This window comes from Podarcis filfolensis (genome assembly GCF_964270895.1).
Source record: "Podarcis filfolensis genome assembly, chromosome: Z".
Classification (NCBI taxonomy): domain Eukaryota; kingdom Metazoa; phylum Chordata; class Lepidosauria; order Squamata; family Lacertidae; genus Podarcis; species Podarcis filfolensis.
The window spans coordinates 10,356,553-10,370,361 of record NC_139617.1 but is presented as its reverse complement, the minus strand read 5'-3'; the positions used below and the strand labels follow the sequence as shown (position 1 = coordinate 10,370,361).

The window sequence follows — 13,809 nt, the reverse complement described above, 5'->3', positions numbered from 1 at the left end:
ACCAAATCCCATCAGCCCCAACAAGTAGGAGCAATAGTCAGGCATGATGGGAGATGTAGTTCAGCAATATCGGGGGCTCCAGCTTAGGAAAGCTGGAGTTACTCTCTAAGACCCAGGAAGCCTCTTTCTCGGCTTAGCTTTGAATACTTTGAGCGCCTTTTTTAGCTGCTAATTTTTAGCCTTGGTGCCCTATGCATGCTATGTAGGAAAGACAGCCCTACCTTACAGGACTGTTGTAAAAATTAGTATGTGCATGTGGAGAATGTAAGGCAGAGATGGAAGCCATCCGGACTCCAATTCCCATCAGCACCTTCCAGCAAAGACAGTGGCTAAGGATGCTGGGAGTTGGAGTTCAGCATCATCTGGAGAGTCATAGCTTCCCCGCCTGTGACTTAAAGAAACATTTTTTTAAAAGCGTTAAAATATAGTTTTTAAAAAAGTCTGAACTGCCCCTTTTTCCCATTTCAGATCCAAAGGGAACATGGGAAACAAAGCCTTATCACACGACAGTGTTTTCACAGTGTCCTCTCCAGAAACCTTTCCAGGGAAGGTGAAAGCTTTGCAGGTAAGAGGACCTTCACCTCTCCCGAGGGTTGTGGTTTCTTGGTTCAGTTGAGGACTCTCCAGGACCCCCCTTTCCTTCCAGCACAGTTCTGTCACTGAGAACCAGATGCTGCCACTGTAAGTGGGATCATATGAACTCACCAAGGAGGAGCATGTGTTTCAATGCATGGTGGCCTCATAAGGCGAGAGAATCTCTCAAGTGAGCTCACTCAGTCTTGTCTTTTAAAGCTTGGTGGGAGGGGAGTGACAGCTGTTGGGACACCTCCCCACCACCCTTCAGTCTTCCATCTTTTTCCTTTATCATGTATCTTGGGAAAATAACTTCTGGGCCCATGCTTGCTGCCAAGCCTGTGCCATTATTAGTAAGAGAGACAGTCGTCATGTTTTAGGATGGGAGCATGGCAAATTAAAGCCTTTCAGCATAGCAAAAGCGACTTCCTTTTCCAAGTCAGAACTCATTCTTTGAGTGGCTGTGGATATATGCAAATTCCACATGAGGATGTGCATCAAGACATTTGTCTGAATGAAGATATTGTACAGCCGTCGTTGGCTCATTTCTGCCCCTTCCTTTTTCGTGTGTGTGTTCTCTGAATGAGCACATTTTTCATTGGGTTGATACAAATGCCACAGATTTCAGAGCTCAGGCCAATTGACACTGCTTTAGAGAGACCACACAGCAGGACTCAGTTACCCACCAGGAGTTCTTTGAAGTGCTGGAGATCAACTTTTGGAACGTTTCTCCCCTGTCCCCATGTTCCATGAAATGTGCATGTTATTATTATTATTACAAGCTATGCCCAATACAATTGTAACCATAAGGAACTCATTTCTTGCCCTCCATATCCGATAAAAACTGAAGTTACTGGTTTTTGCAGTCAGCATCACATTCTGAAGTTTGGTCACTTCCAGGTGACCTGTTTATTGAGATTTGTTTGCTGGGAGGTTAGATGATGTTGTACTGAGCAAATGTTATCCCACACTTCCCATTGCATTTCCCCAGTAGTTTCCTTATTGTAAAAAGTCCAGCCTTGTGTGGAAGTGGATTTGACATGTACGAGCTCCAAGTCGACCTCAGTGGTGCAACCTGAATTTGCCAGGATGTACTTGATCCAATAGGAATATTATTACGTTTGTGTCCTCCAAGGTCTGTCCCATCCTGTTGCCCACAAAGCTAGCCTGCTGTCCTCAGGTACAGTGGAGGAGGATGCTATCATTGCCAGTGCTGAAGAGCAATTAAACTCTCAGGACAGCTGGTTTTGAATGCATATAGAGCTGTGGAAATGAAGAGTACCATCCTGTCCTAGGCTTCAGGTAGCAAACTCTCTTGGGCTGGCCCAGGTTGCAATGTAAGGGTAGAATGGAAACCGAAGCAACCTTAGCAGCATTGTACTTGCCAAGAGGGCTGCACCTCCTAGTTAAAAAAAATGTTTGACGACTCCTGTGTACTTTTATTCCTTCCTTTCCTTCCACCCAAACAGCTACAGTTACAGCCGAACCTCGTGTTTCGATCGCCACCACTTGTTATCCCCAGCAAGAGAATGGAAGAGGTGGGTGGCATTTCCGAAGACGATGGCTTACCCAGAAGTCCTAAGGGAATTTCCACCCTCCATGATGTTCTGATTTGTTCTGCGAACAAGGTATGTGCTGTGCCCTTTTGAACACAAGGGATAATAGAGAATAGCACTTTGGGGGCACTTTTCCCTCACACTATTAATGATCTTGAGGTGTGGGGAGAGGGAGTGGGGTATGCTGCTGGCCCCTGTCCTGGCTATCCAGGCATTGCAGAATGTGAGGCAGAATGTCCTTCTCTATACATGTAGGCTCCTGCGTGGTGTGTGTGTGTGTGTGTGTTCCAGTCACTGGGAATGATCAGCTTTCATGCATTAGGGCAGGCTGCTTCCAACAGGGGATGAGGACATACAGTGCCACACTCACAGCCCTGCTCTCTCCTTCACACATTTTAAATTGTACTATTGCATTTATATTACCACTTTCCTCCAAGTAGCTCAAGGCATAGTACATTGTTCTCCCTCCCCTTTCATCCCTGCTTTATCCTCACAACAGTCCTGTGAAGTAGCTTATGCTAACAGAGAATAACTGGCCCAAGACCACGCCATGAGCTTTATGGTTGAGTGGGGATTTAAACCTTGGTCTGTAGTGTTTTAACCATGGCACCATGTTTAATCATGTGAAGGATAATGCCCGAATAGGTCTATTATATCATGAGGTGTGGTGCCTCTGCCATTTGGCAGGCAACAGCAAATGTTTCACTACACGTTTCATTTCCTTTTCCTCCATTCCAGCTTTATTTAATATTAATTTGGACAAATCCTGATAGTTCTCCAAATCTTTATGGTCATGGTGGTTTTCCTCCCCACCCCTTTTTAATCCAGTCCTCAAATCAAGAAAAGAAAAGAAAAGTGTGTGTGTGTGTGTGTGTGTGTGTGTGTGTGTTAAGGGTAAAAGTAAAGGACCCCTGGACAGTTAAGTCCAGTGCTCATCTTGCTTTTCAGGCTGAGAGAGCCGGCATTTGTCCACAGACAGCTTTCTGGGTCATGTGGCCAGCATAACTAAACTGCTACTGGTGCACATATACATGTATATGAATAAGGGAGGGGAGCAGGGTTTGAAACTCCCATTGTTCTTGGCGCATTTTGCGACAGGGAATTTCATTAACGCGAGCAGTTTCTGAGCTCTGGGCGTAGTACTGCGCCTAAGATTTCAGATTAAAACTGCAGAGTGGAAGGAAAGGAGGACCGTTTTCTGCCTCCCCACTTCCGGTTACTCTCTGAAGGCTGGAGAAGAGACGCTCTTAAGAACATTAGGGGGGTGGGCAGGGGAAGGACTAGACCATGTGAAAAATGAACATAATATTTCAGCTGCAGTTCATTCATTTTCAGCTTTGTATTCTGGTTATAAAAAAGCGTGCTTAGACATTCCATTGCTGTGCCCATAACTTAGGTTTAAGGTGCCATTTAGCTCGTAGCTTTCATATTTCAGTTTCTAATACTGGTGGGGAGAAAGACATTGGTCTGCTGGAGCCCTTCGTATTTTACAATGTGGTGGCACTGAAATCCATACCGAGTGTTCTTGAAGCGTGGAAGAAACATAGGGTTGTATTCAACGAAGTCCTACTCGGAGTAGAATCACTGAAATTAATGACCTGACGTTAGACCTTATCTGCACTATCCATTTAAAGCAGTATCATACCATTTTAAACAGTTCCTACAGAGAATCCTGGGATTCATAGTTTCTAGAGGGTGCTTGAGTGTTGCCAGGAGACCTTATTTCCCTGACAGAGCCACAATGCTCAGAGTGGTTTCACGGTCAATCCCTCTTCACAGGGAACTCTTCCCATGGAAAACCACCCATAGAAATTGCAGCTTGCAGCTTGTGGTTTTAAGGCCCCTGTTCCTCTTTACTTTCATTTTTATACGAATCTGATTTGGAGACGTCTCATGAAGCCAAAACAGAGAAAACTCTCAGGAGAGCCCTGCTGAACCAGACCAAATGACTGTCTAGTCTTGCATCCTCTTTTACACAGTGGCAAGCTAGATGCCTCTGGGATGGCCAGAAGCAGGGCATGGGGGCAAGGGTCCTCTCCCGCTGTTGTTGTTGCATAGCAACAGAGGTCCGCTGCCTCTGCTGCTGGAGGCCATAGCTAGCTATCATGATTAAGAACTTTAAGGAGACTTGGCTAAAGCTTTCCAGTGCACCCCAAAGCTTTGGAAGCAGCAGTTTATTGAAAACACTTGCCAGGACTTAGAAACCAAACATAACTTTGCACTGAAACGTAACAGCTTTGTCCTTGCTCTGCGCAGGCCCTTTCCTGAAGAGCACTGGAGGGGTTCAACACCCCACTCAGCTATGAAGTCCCCTGGGTGCTGCCCACTGTCCTTCAGCCTAGCCTACCTTACAGGGTTACTGTTGAGGATAAAATGGAAAGCGGGAGAAGGGTATATGCAGTGTTCTTTTCCTGGGGGGATTCAGGGGTACACATACCCCTAAACATTTTGTGAATCTAAGTTTGGCCTCATTGTGGGGCAGTATTTCAATAAGAGTAGGAAAATGAGGGTACCCCTAAACATTTTTTTAGGGGAAAAAAGCACTGGGTGTATGTCACCTTGAGCTCCTTGGAGAAAAGGTGGGATATACGGTGGTACCTCGGGTTACAGACACCTCAGGTTACAGACTCCGCTAACCCAGAAATAGTACCTCGGGTTAAGAACTTTGCTTCAGGATGAGAACAGAAATCGTGCGGCGGCAGCAGCAGCTGGAGGCCCCATTAGCTAAAGTGGTGCTTCAGGTTAAGAACAGTTTCAGGTTAAGAACAGACCTCCGAAACGAGTTAAGTTCTTAACCTGAGGTACCACTGTAATAGCAACAAGTACAACCTCATCTGTCCTAGTGGCAGCTATTTTGGCAGTGCAACGATAGTTGCCGGCAATATTGTCATAAATGCATGAGAGATGGGTGCTGTGTTGACATTCCTCCCTCCACCCCCGATTTCCCCCACCCCGTTTGTGTTTTCTCATAACTGTGCTTTTTATGTGCCATCCTGGAGAACGCTATACCAGCACCATGCTTCCCTGACTTATCCCTTTCCCTTGTTTTATCCTGCAGTCCTCAATCCCTGCCCAGCGCTATAACTCTTTGAGTTTAGGTGGCACAGACAGTGAAGATGACCAGGTAAATAGCCATTTTTCCAGCTGCTGCTGAAGCGGCAGCCTTTTGTACTTTTTCCTGCGGTGGCAGAATTCAATCCCACACAGAACCAGACAGACCCCATTCCTCCATAGCTTCACACGGGTCTGAACGACCTGTCTTTTTTAAAAAAAAAATCTGCCTTTGGGGGTGGGGCTAATTGTAAACTGAGCTGTAGAAATAAATGGTGCTTTGGTTTAATTGGTTGTTTTATGTATAAGGCTTGTGCTGGGTGATTGCCATGTCTGCGCTGGCTTTGCTTTTTCTTCTTCTTTTAGTAGCATTATGAAATAGGTCTTTTAAATGGAACTCTGGGAACTGTAGCTCTTTGAGGGGAATAGGGATCTGCTATAATTCTCAGCACCCTGAACAAACTTACAGTTCCTAGGATTCGGGGGGGGGGGGGCGGAGCCACTGCTGTTTAAAATTGTGTGGTGTTGATTTAAACGTAGAGTATAGCACAGATGGTACCTACCTTGTGCACACCAGGCCAATGTCCGACCTAAGTTCAGCCTGTGAGTTTTGAGGGGATTGGAATCTTTAACTTTTGAAGTGTGTAGTCCAGCAATCTCCATCAACAATATTACACTCACTTGATTAGACAACAGCCTACTTCAGTGCAGTAATTTTCCCAGGTCTAAAGGTGGAATCTTACTTACTTATAATGTTTGTTACGTGCTTACATCTGAGTAGTTTAGCTTCTGAACCCAAATTGTTCTTGTTGTTTTTAGCGCAGTAATCACATGTATAGGGGAGGCCGGAAACCTATTAAACTTGTCTGTCTGCATTTTTCAGGTCACCTCAGAATCCGCCTCCAGACCCCTTAGCCCACAACCCTCTGCAGTTGTTGGGAGTCCTACCTTGCCATACTGCCACTTGCTTCCTGTTGATTTCAGCCGTCCACCCACTCCGCTGGGCTGCCTCGACACATCAGCAGCCAAGCACAAGATTGCAATACACCCGCGAAAGCAGAAAGCCTTCACTCACAAAACTCAAGCTATTTCAGTAAGTGCCTTCTGGAGGTTGGAAGAAATTCTCTCTTATGAGCCTTCCTGTTTGTTACGATATACACACAGGACTCTGCTCCAAGAATTTTCTTGCCCAGATCTCGTCAATGCTTGCAGCATCAGAATTCTGAGCTGACAGCAAGGACTGTACTACTTTGGGTTACAGATGGGGAGCATTGCATTTTGAATTGTTGCCTTTTTTATTAATTGCAAGAAGAAAACTAGCCTCACAAGGAATGGGATGGGCTAGTTTTCTTCTTGTAGGTTGGTAGATTTTTTTTTTTTTTTAAGAAAGATATGAGGGATGATCCAATTCCTTCCTGGTTCTTTTGGAAGAGATTCTTCCTTATGGTTTTTTGTAGTCTGTAATTTTTGTAGTCTGCCAGGCTTTGGGAAGGGTAGGTGTTAGATTCATGCCACTTTATCCATTCTATTTTGTCACATTTTATTGGTCTATTGTCGTAAGCTGCCTTGAGGCCAAGGGGTGTGTTAAAACAAATGAGTTTCCTTTACCTATGGTTCCATCAACACTGTTCTCTTTGGATCTTGTACAGAAGCTCTTGAAGAATAAAAGTTTGATGCAAAACAAAGGAATCTTTTCCCCCTTTCCATTCTAAGTTCCCAACAGCGCCTTTCAATATTACATTGTGAAATTGGTTGGCTGCCTTAAAAAGGCAGGCAGCTGATCAACCCCCAACCCCCTTTTTGTTGGTTCAAAGCCCTTTATGTTCAGTTTAAAAAATGGAATCTGTGCCCTCTGCAAATTGTCTGAACTGTCTTTCTCTTTCACAATAGGTAAAAGAGGTGGCAAAACAGCAAGGCCTTCTCAAACCCAGAGAAGGAAAACCAGACCATGAAAAATTACTTGAAGAAGATGGTAGAAAAAAGGAGGGCTTGGCAGGTAATGGCCTCCGTGTGTGTGTGTGTGTGTGTTTGCATGCGTGTGCGTGCGTGCGTGCGTGCGTGCAAGAGTGTGATCATGCATGTGCCAGCACATGTGGGAGAGTGTGGGGAAGAGTGTTGAGGTTTGTATTGGTTCTGCAGATCAGAAACCTGTGGAAGAACACATTGTTTGCAATGCAAAAGGTCCCAGGTTCAGTTACCGGCATCTCCAGATAGGGATGGGAAAGACTTCTGTGTGAAACTCTGCAGAGCCAAAAGCAGCTGGTACCTCCCACCATTCCTCTGCATCCAGCCAGCCCATGACATGGACCAATGATCTGACTCTGCTTCTTGTGTTCTTTAACCATCTTCTTCTCTCCTCCTTTCTTACTTAGGCCTATCAATCCAGAATACCAGTAACTTAAATGGGAGTCAAACTAATGATGCATTATCCATGACAAGGGCCTCTGATGCTTTGCATTATTCTTGGAATGCTGGCCCTGGTGCTGAGGAGAATTGCAGATTAGAATCTGAGAACCAGAACCGTATGGAAACAGATCTCCAGGCTTCTGTAACAGTGTCCTGTCCAAATGCACTGTCCTCTCTAACAAAGCACAAAGAAGAAGAGATGGAGGAGGAAGGGGTGAAAACAACTGGGCAACCAACTGATAACGTCACGTCGAACTCACAGAGCTCCGTGAAAGAGATCATTGAGAAATTTGAACCTTTGCAGACTGAAACAGAAGATATTAGATGCTTAGATGCTGCCTTGCCTGGGAATAGCATGGATAAGGACCCTGATGCAGCAGAAGAGTGTCACAACATACCTTGCCTGCAACCTGTAGATCAAAAAGCAAAAGACTCCATTGATGGCAGTAACGCAATACATATTTATAAAGCAGAAGATAGACTTGGTGACAGGGACAGCTCGGTCACGCTTCAGGAAGACCCTGCACTGCACGGTCCACAGTTTTCTGCATCCACTATGGAGGCTCCCACAGAAGCAGAGAAGGCCGTAGACTCAGCCCTTGAAAAACACCAGATACCCAAAGAAGTTACAGGAGGACGGTCTGCAGATATGGAAATTCAACTGTGCAAAGGCCACACAAAGCCAACAGCTTTTCCACAGGGAGGACCAGCCATCTCAGATTCCCAAGTAGATGGGCTTCCACTTCACAGTGCCGTGGGTGAGAAACCTATCCACCCAAATGAACCTTATTGTTCTGATTTGAACAGCAGCCGAGGCGGGCAAGAGGATGCCAGCTTTAGAAACCTGAGCAACCCTTCTCTGGTAGGTCTGTCCTCTGCAGGATCCCCCAAGGTTGCTCCTAAAAGTAGCTGTTCTGATGACGAGACTGGAGACTTACCAAGAAGTGTGAAAATGGAAGAAGGCAAAGGTCCAGATGAGATTGCCAAGGCCCACCCAAAGTCCACTTCTGCTAAGCCTGCCAGGTTCACCATTGCATCAGCCTGGCAGAGGTCTCTTTCGGGGGGTTCGAGTTCCATGGATAGTTCCTGCCCTGGAAGCACCCCTTCTTCACCCATAAGACCAGAGTTGTTTGAAGGAATGCCCCAGTTGGATGCAACCACAGAGGGATATATAGTAAGGAGCCCAGAGTGTCTTGACAAGGGTAATGGGACTGTTGGCGCCAACTTAAATTCTGCAAATGAATGGCCAAAAGAAAATATGCTTGACCGTGAGAGCCCATTTGGGGTTAAGCTGAGGAGAACACCCTCTCTATTGAAATACCGAACCCAGCAGAAGTATCACGAGCCTTCAAAGCAACTGGCATCTGTGGTTCCAGGAACCTCTTCTACTTTGGTCAAAGAAGATCTGATGCCATCAAGTTCTGGGAAGCCTCCCCAAAATCTGACAGGTGGCACTCAAGCTTCGGTTCCAAAACCCATCTTCCAAAAGGAGAACCACCCCATCAAAGCCATCAAACCTGACGAAGATGAAGCCAAGCAGCAGATAGGCAAGCTCTCAGGTATTTGTGTTATTATACAAGCAAGCTGCTTTAGAGGCGTCTGCTTGTTGGCTGCTTGGTAATGCATGGATGCTCAGGAGAGTGCTACATGTTATGGCAGATGTGGGGAAACAGCTGTGTTTCATGCTGCAAACATCTGCATGTCGCCCAACAGATGATGCTGGAATCCAGCTTCCATTGGCCTGAGCCAGCATAGCTAGTGCTCATGTACGATGGGAGTTGTGGTTCAACAAGTTGTCTGTATTTGGTGTACATAATTACTTTTATTTCTTAATGTGTAGATTGCATTTATGCCAAAATTCCACCCCTGTATATACATTCAGAAAACCACGTTTTTATACAGGTTCTGTGGGCTTGGCTGCACTATGAACACAGTGGACTTTTAAATTGTTATTTTTGTGCATATATACAATTTCAAGTTCACAGAACGTTGGGACATAATAAACCAATAAAAACATTTGAGTTTACTTTCATTCATTCCAAAAATCCATCAGTCAGATACATAAGCACTATGTCAGTTAGAAATAGATCATCTGAACCATAGCTTGAACAGTTTTTGCAGTTTTTAGGATGCATTTTGACGTTTGAGACTTTGAATAACTGTAATGCAGGGTTTGCTGTTCAGCTGTGCATTGACATGATTTGAATTCCTCTTCTTGGAATTATGCACTTTGCAGAGTCTGGATCAATAAAAGGGTGTTGAAGAACTTTTCTTTTTTACAAACTTTGTGTGTGTGGACTTGAACAGACTTACTAAGGATTAATAATATACCTCTGTTTCCATGGGCAGTAGCTTTGTCATATCAGCCACCCTCTGGTCTGGCACTGCTGCTGTTGAATGCTAAGTCAGTGCTGAATAAGACCTCCCTTACCACAGAATCTGATTGTGGATGAGGAGGCTGAACTAGTCTGTATCACTGAGACCTGGGTGAGCAGGGTGCAGTTGGTCTCAACCAGCTTGTACCCACCTGGGTACTCAGGGCAGCATCAGGGCATGAAACAGTTGAGTTGGGGTCATCCAGAGTTTTGGAGTTTTCTTTTACATCTGCTGGTGTTGCAATAGATGTGCTGGACTGTTGTTTTTCCTCTGTAACGGATTGGATGATAGTCAGCAAACTGAAGCTCAATCCAGATAAGATGGAGGCACTGTTAGTGGGCGGTTCCCCAGACCTGCTCTTAATGGGGGTTCACTCCTACCCATTAAGGTTCAGGTACATAGCTTTAGGGTTCTTCTGGATCCATTGCTGTCACTTGAGGCTCAGGTGGCCTCAGTGGCCTGGAGTGCCTTCTATCAGCTTTAGTTGGTGGCCCAGCTGCACCCCTTTCTGGATAGGGATAGCCTATACTGTTGTCTATGCTCTATTGGTTAGATTACTGCAATGAAGCTGCCTCTGAAGACAGCTCAGAAACTTCAGCTGGTGGCCAGGTTGTTCCAGGACCATAATACCTCAAGGACTGCCTCTTTCCCTATGAACCGACCCGGACCCTGTCATTATCATCTGGGGCCCTGCTCTGTGTAGCTCCTTCACAAGAGGTCTGGAATGCGGCAACATGGGAAGATGTGGCTCCCCAATTATGGAATACTGTCCCCAGAGAGGCTTACCTGGGGCCACCTTTACATATCTTTAGGTGTCAAGCAAAAACTTTCCTCTTCACCCAGGCCTTTCACTGATTAAACAATCTACAGCCTTTTAAAGTGTTGGTGGGCGGCAGCGGGGGTATTGTTTTGTTTCTTTTTATGTCATGTATTTTGTGTTTTTATGTTATGTATTTTGTGTTTTTATACTGTGACCTTTGGATGAAGGGAAATATATACAATTGATAAATAATAATAATCTTACATATTTGCGATTGTGCCTGTCCGTGTGTGGATTAAGTGTATGTGATCGTGTGATTGCAGTCCCCAAACAGATTTTTTTACCAAGGCCGCATGGCGCTCTGCATGCGTCAGGTGCACCGGGAGGGGGGCCAGTGTGAAAGTTTGATCAGTTTCTCTCCAATCCCTAGGGCAAACCCCGGCCTCACATCTGGAAAGCGCATCCTCTGAACCAGCATGGATTCTGATGGCAAAACTAAAGCAGAAAGGCTTCCAGGGTCACCCTCTTGCGAAAGAACAGAAATGCGAGGATAAAACCTCTGCCAAAACTGAACAAGGAGGGGAGAAGCGCAGCAGCATTTCTGAGCAGGAAAAGGTAGGTGCATACTGACCCTTGTTCATATCATTTAGCGGGATAGTTTTGTAGGAAGCTCTCCGTTGGTATACTCGGAGATTGACTGATAGTTTTATTTCTGATTTTAATTTTCAGTAATTGTGCACCTTGAGTACGTGTGTGTGTGTGTGTGTGTGTGTGTGTGTGTGTATAGTTATGTAGAAAGCTGCTTCATTAGGTCAGACTGTTTGTCCATCTAGCCCGTATTGCCTACTCTGACTGGCAGCGGCTCTTTGGGTTTCAAGCAGGATTCTTCCAGTCCAGGGCCAGCACCAAGGGAAGGTGTTACTGGGCTCTTTTCAAGGCCCTGGCCCCTGACCACTGCCACACTCTGCATGCAGACTTACCTTCCTGCTCCTCTTTGCTGTCACTGCCTGTGTTCACCTTCTGTCTCTGAACATACGAGCAGTGATGAGCGAAGGGACACGGCTGCACCATCCACAGGCCTTAGTAGGTGGTTGTCTGGAGCAAGGAATGGGCAGCAGTGCCTCAGAGAGCAAGAGAGGAGCCAAAGAGGTGTCCAAAGAAGCACCTCTGCAGAACCTAGAACCAGCATTGTTCCCATCATCTGCTACTTAAGTACCCCTTCAGCTTTGGCTACCAGGGATTAAACTGCCTATGCTCTGCCACCGAGCCATGGCCACTCTCACTAATACATTTGGATATCAGGATTTATTTTTTTAAGAGCCTAACTCTTCAAAACTTGACTTCAATATTGTGACAGTTGCAGGGAAGGAAGCACACCCTGCTTTGTTTAGATGTGGTCTCTGGGTATGTGTGTAGGGTGCTTCGTGTTGGTGTCATGTGAACAATTGGTTAATTGTACACAGTGCTTGGGCTCTTGAGGAGCACATCCCACATGTCTTGATGTTCTGAGATAATGCTTCCAGGTGCACTGGGTTACCATAGTAACACCAGCGGAGGTCGAGCGTATGACTTCCTGAGAGCTTCACCCTCTCCTCAGTATAATGGTCTCTAGGGCAGGGTTTCCTAAACTTGGGTCTCCATTTGTTTTTGGACTGCAGCTCCCATTATCCCTAGCTAGCAGGACCAGTGGTCAGGGGATGATGGGAACTATAGTCCCAAAACAGCAGGAGGAGACCCACATTTGGGAAACCCTGTTCCAGGGCATTGCGTTCATTATGTATGTCCTGATGCTACCCTGGTTCCTGTCGGGGGCTGACTCTGAATCTGTGAGAGTCAGCAGAAGAGGCTGTGGGTCTGCAACCTTAGAAAACGACTGTTAGTCAGTGGATGGAACAAAAGTCTTTCTCAGCATAAGTCACTTTCTTATGTTTCTATGACTGTTGTGGGAGTACTTTATGCACAGAAACTGTTCATGGCTCAGCCAAGCCATTCATCTTTCAGATGGAACAGTCCTGCCGTGGTAAATCTTTGTTTAGGAAGCCAGAAGCCAGTGCCAAGTCTGCACTCCCCTTTGATGCTTCAACCCTGGTCTGTATAAATCAAAGTTACTTTTCATGTCTTTCGTCTCCGGGGTCTGATATATTGGACAAAAGTGGGAACTGAGCCTGTAATTAAGGCTTGATGAAGTTAGGCTGGCTCTTAAAACGTTTATGTACGTGTTTTTCAAATGCTGCTCAGTTTTAGATTTTTATAGTTTCTAATTTGCATGTAAGTTTAGTGATAGGATTTTGATGGTGACTTGCAAAGTGGCATACAAGCTGCAATGTAGGAAGAATCCCTCTGGATCATAGCTGTCAACCTTCCCTTTTTTTTGAGGGAAATTCCCTTATTCCATCGCCGTTTCCCGCTGCTTCCCGCTGCTATCCCAGATTGTTAGATATCCTGTAGACTGTCCCCGGGACAGGTGAGGCTGCTGATCCCTTATTTTCGAGGCTGCTGATCCCTTATTTTCAAATCTGAAGGTTGACAGCTATGCTCTGGATTTGTGTTGGTTTGCTTACTAGGCACTTAAACAAGGATTTGACTGTGGCTTAGAGTCCTGATTAATACACTGACATTAAACCAGAGTTCCCTATTTCAGTAGTAATTAGGATGCGATTGCAATGGGAGGAAGGGAAAAGGGGTGCCTGGGCCTGAAGCTCACTCCCAACTTTCTAAACCACTGTTTGTTAAACTGGAAAAACCATTGGATGAAATCCAACACTAGTCATATGTTACTGATTGAAGTCAATGGACTTAAGTCACTCAAGCGTCATCTGCTCTGCAGTGCATGAATTGCATTCTTCTTTTTTTGCCTTATAGCAAACAAATTTTACCAGTGAGAATATATTGAAGAAGACCAGTGCTCCTCAAGTACGTGCACTTGAGAGTAAAGTCCCATTGAAGATGGCTCCATCAGCTATAAAAGGTATTAAAAACTGAAAAAAAGAACAGGAGTGGTTATTTAACCTTCCCCCATTGAGCTCAGCTAATGTGGAAGGGATGTTTAAACTTCGATATAGCACCGTGCTTGGATGGAAATAGCAG

General features: G+C 45.4%; 1 protein-coding gene across 6 annotated transcripts in view; it reads left to right on the top strand.

Annotated features, from left to right (window-relative positions):
* KIAA1210 overlaps nt 1-13,809 on the top strand; it is a 58,021-nt gene that overhangs the window by 39,966 nt on the left and 4,246 nt on the right. For 4 of the 6 annotated variants that reach the window (XM_083595695.1, XM_083595694.1, XM_083595693.1 and 1 more), the window contains 9 exons: nt 469-565; nt 2,043-2,201; nt 5,188-5,253; nt 6,064-6,273; nt 7,071-7,176; nt 7,553-9,145; nt 11,153-11,337; nt 12,724-12,810; nt 13,585-13,690. In XM_083595695.1, the coding sequence (XP_083451821.1) occupies nt 469-565; nt 2,043-2,201; nt 5,188-5,253; nt 6,064-6,273; nt 7,071-7,176; nt 7,553-9,145; nt 11,153-11,337; nt 12,724-12,810; nt 13,585-13,690 (2,609 nt within the window). The remainder of the gene's footprint in view (nt 1-468; nt 566-2,042; nt 2,202-5,187; nt 5,254-6,063; nt 6,274-7,070; nt 7,177-7,552; nt 9,146-11,152; nt 11,338-12,723; nt 12,811-13,584; nt 13,691-13,809) is intronic. The other 2 variants (XM_083595698.1, XM_083595696.1) reach the window with 1 other exon arrangement.